Source organism: Chiloscyllium plagiosum, unplaced genomic scaffold, assembly GCF_004010195.1.
Source record: "Chiloscyllium plagiosum isolate BGI_BamShark_2017 unplaced genomic scaffold, ASM401019v2 scaf_29496, whole genome shotgun sequence".
NCBI classification, from domain to species: domain Eukaryota; kingdom Metazoa; phylum Chordata; class Chondrichthyes; order Orectolobiformes; family Hemiscylliidae; genus Chiloscyllium; species Chiloscyllium plagiosum.
Window position 1 is genome coordinate 1 of NW_025206816.1, and position 3,149 is coordinate 3,149.

General features: G+C 45.1%; 1 protein-coding gene across 1 annotated transcript in view; it reads right to left on the minus strand.

The window, feature by feature from the left end:
- Window positions 1-141: 141 nt before the first annotated feature.
- The window catches only part of LOC122546543 (sodium/potassium-transporting ATPase subunit alpha-1-like), a gene marked incomplete at both ends in the record, with an annotated part of 5,831 nt that continues 2,823 nt past the window's right edge, over window positions 142-3,149 (minus strand). The window contains one exon of the mRNA XM_043685234.1: window positions 142-255. Coding sequence (XP_043541169.1) covers window positions 142-255 — 114 coding nt within the window. The remainder of the gene's footprint in view (window positions 256-3,149) is intronic.

The window sequence follows — 3,149 nt, forward strand, 5'->3', positions numbered from 1 at the left end:
CTCTCTCTCTCTCTCTCTCTCCTCCACCCCACGGTCCCTCTCCTCCCCTCCCCCATACCCCAGCCTTCGGTCAGGTCCACACCAGCTGCCCACCATCCCCTCATGCCCGTGCCCTTCCAGGACAGGCAAGAAGCCTCCCACCTGAGGGACCATGCTCTTGAAGGAATCCATGATGCGGGAACTCTTCGACTCCTGGTAATAGGAGAAGCAGCCGGTGATCATCACCACAGCCGCCAACACGATGCCCAGGTATAGCTGCAGTCCGGAGATCACAAGGTTACAATTCACTCTGGGACAGTCCGACAACATAACGCACACCCCAGAGACACACCGTCAACATTAATACATTCTCTGGATCAATACTAACACCACCCCCGGGGTCTCTGGGTAAATATTAACACCCCCCCGGGGATTCTGGGTAAATATTAACACTCTCCTGTGGTCTCTGGGTAAATATTAACACTCTCCCGGGGTCTCTGGGTAAATATTAACACACTCCCGGGGATTCTGGGTAAATATTAACACTCTCCTGGGGTCTCTGGGTAAATATTAACACACCCCTGGGGTCTCTGGGTAAATATTAACACACTCCCAGGGATTCTGGGTAAATATTAACACATCCCTGGGGATTCTGGGTTAATATTAACACACTCCTGGGGTCTCTGGATAAATATTAACACACTCCTGGGGTCTCTGGGTAAATATTAACAAACTCCTGGGGATTCTGGGGAAATATTAATACACCCCTGGGGTCTCTGGGTAAATATTAACACACTCCCGGGGATTCTGCTAAATATTAACACACCCCTGGGGTCTCTGGATAAATATTAACACACCCCTGGTGTCTCTGGGTAAATATAAACACACTCCCGGGGATTCTGGGTAAATATTAATACACCCCTGGGGTCTCTGGGTAAATATTAACACACCCCTGGGGTCTCTGGATAAATATTAACACACCCCTGGTGTCTCTGGGTAAATATTAACACACTCCCGGGGATTCTGGGTAAATATTAACACACTCCTGGGGTCTCTGGGTAAATATTAACACCCCCGGGGATTCTGGATAAATATTAACACAGCCCTGGGGATTCTGGGTAAATATTAACACACCTCCGGGGTCTCTGGGTAAATATTAACATATTCCCCGGGTCTCTGGGCAAATATTAACACACTCCTGGTGATTCTGGGTAAATATTAACACACCTCCGGGTTCTCTGGGTAAATATTAACATATTCCCTGGGTCTCTGGGCAAATATTAACACACTCCTGGGGATTCTGGGTAAATATTAACATATTCGTGAGGACTTTGGGTAAATATTAACACATACCCAGGGATGCTGGGTAAATATTAACACACTCCCGGGGATTCTGGGTAAATATTAACACACTCCTCTGTTCTGTGTAAATACTAACACACTCTGGGTAAATATTAACCTATTCCCAGAGTCTCTAGGTAAATATTAATTCACTCCCAGGGTCTCTGGGTAAATATTAACACAATCCCTGGGGATTCTGGGTTAATATTAACAGAACCCAGGGGTCTTTGGGTAAATATTAACACACACCCGAGGTCTCTGTGTAAATATTAACACACCCCTGGGGATTCTGGGTAAATATTAACACACTCCCGGGGTCTCTGAATAAATATTAACACACTCCTGGGGTCTCTGGTTAAATATTAACAAACTCCTGGGGATTCTGGGGAAATATTAATACACTCCCGGGGATTCTGCTAAATATTAACACACCCCTGGGGTCTCTGGATAAATATTAACACACCCCTGGTGTCTCTGGGTAAATATAAACACACTCCCGGGGATTCTGGGTAAATATTAACACACCTCTGGGGTCTCTGGGTAAATATTAACACACTCCCGGGGATTCTGCTAAATATTAACACACCCCTGGGGTCTCTGGATAAATATTAACACACCCCTGGTGTCTCTGGGTAAATATAAACACACTCCCGGGGATTCTGGGTAAATATTAACACACCCCTGGGGTCTCTGGGTAAATATTAACACACCCCCAGGGATTCTGGTAAATATTAACACCCCCCCGGGGATTCTGGGTAAATATTAACACACCCCTGGGGTCTCTGGGTAAATATTAACACACCCCTGGTGTCTCTGGGTAAATATTAACACTCCTGGGGATTCTGTGTAAATATTAACACCCCCCCGGGGATACTGGGTAAATATTAACACACCCCTCGGGTTTCTGGGTAAATATTAACACACCCCTGGGGATTCTGGATAAATATTAACATACACCCCTGTGGTCTCTGTGTAAATATTAACACACCCCGGGGTCTCTGGGTAAATATTAACACCCCCGGGGATTCTGGGTAAATATTAATACACCCCTGGGGTCTCTGGGTAAATATGAACACCCCCCCCCGGGGATTCTGGATAAATATTAACACAGCCCCGGGGTCTCTGGGTAAATATTAACACCCCACCGGGGATTCTGGGTAAATATTAACACACCCCCCGGGGATTCTGTGTAAATATTAACACACCTCCGGAGTCTCTGGGTAAATATTAACATATTCCCCGGGTCTCTGGGCAAATATTAACACACTCCTGGGGATTCTGGGTAAATATTAACATATTCGTGAGGACTTTGGGTAAATATTAACACATACCCAGGGATGCTGGGTAAATATTAACACACTTCTGGGGATTCTGGGTAAATATTAACACACTCCTCTGTTCTGTGTAAATACTAACACACTCTGGGTAAATATTAACCTATTCCCAGAGTCTCTAGGTAAATATTAATTCACTCCCAGGGTCTCTGGGTAAATATTAACACACTCCTCTGTTCTGTGTAAATACTAACACACTTAGGTAAATATTAACCTATTCCCAGAGTCTCTAGGTAAATATTAATTCACTCCCAGGGTCTCTGGGTAAATATTAACACACGCCCGGGGATTCTGGTTAAATTTTAGCACACTCCTGGGGAATTCTGGGTAAAAATGAACACACACCCGGGGATTCTGGTTAAATATTTACACACTCCCATGGCCTCTGGGTAAATATTAACACACTCCCAGGGATTCTGGGTAAATATAAACACACTCCCGGGGATTCTGGGTAAATATTAACACACCTCCGGGGTCTCTGGGTAAATATTAACA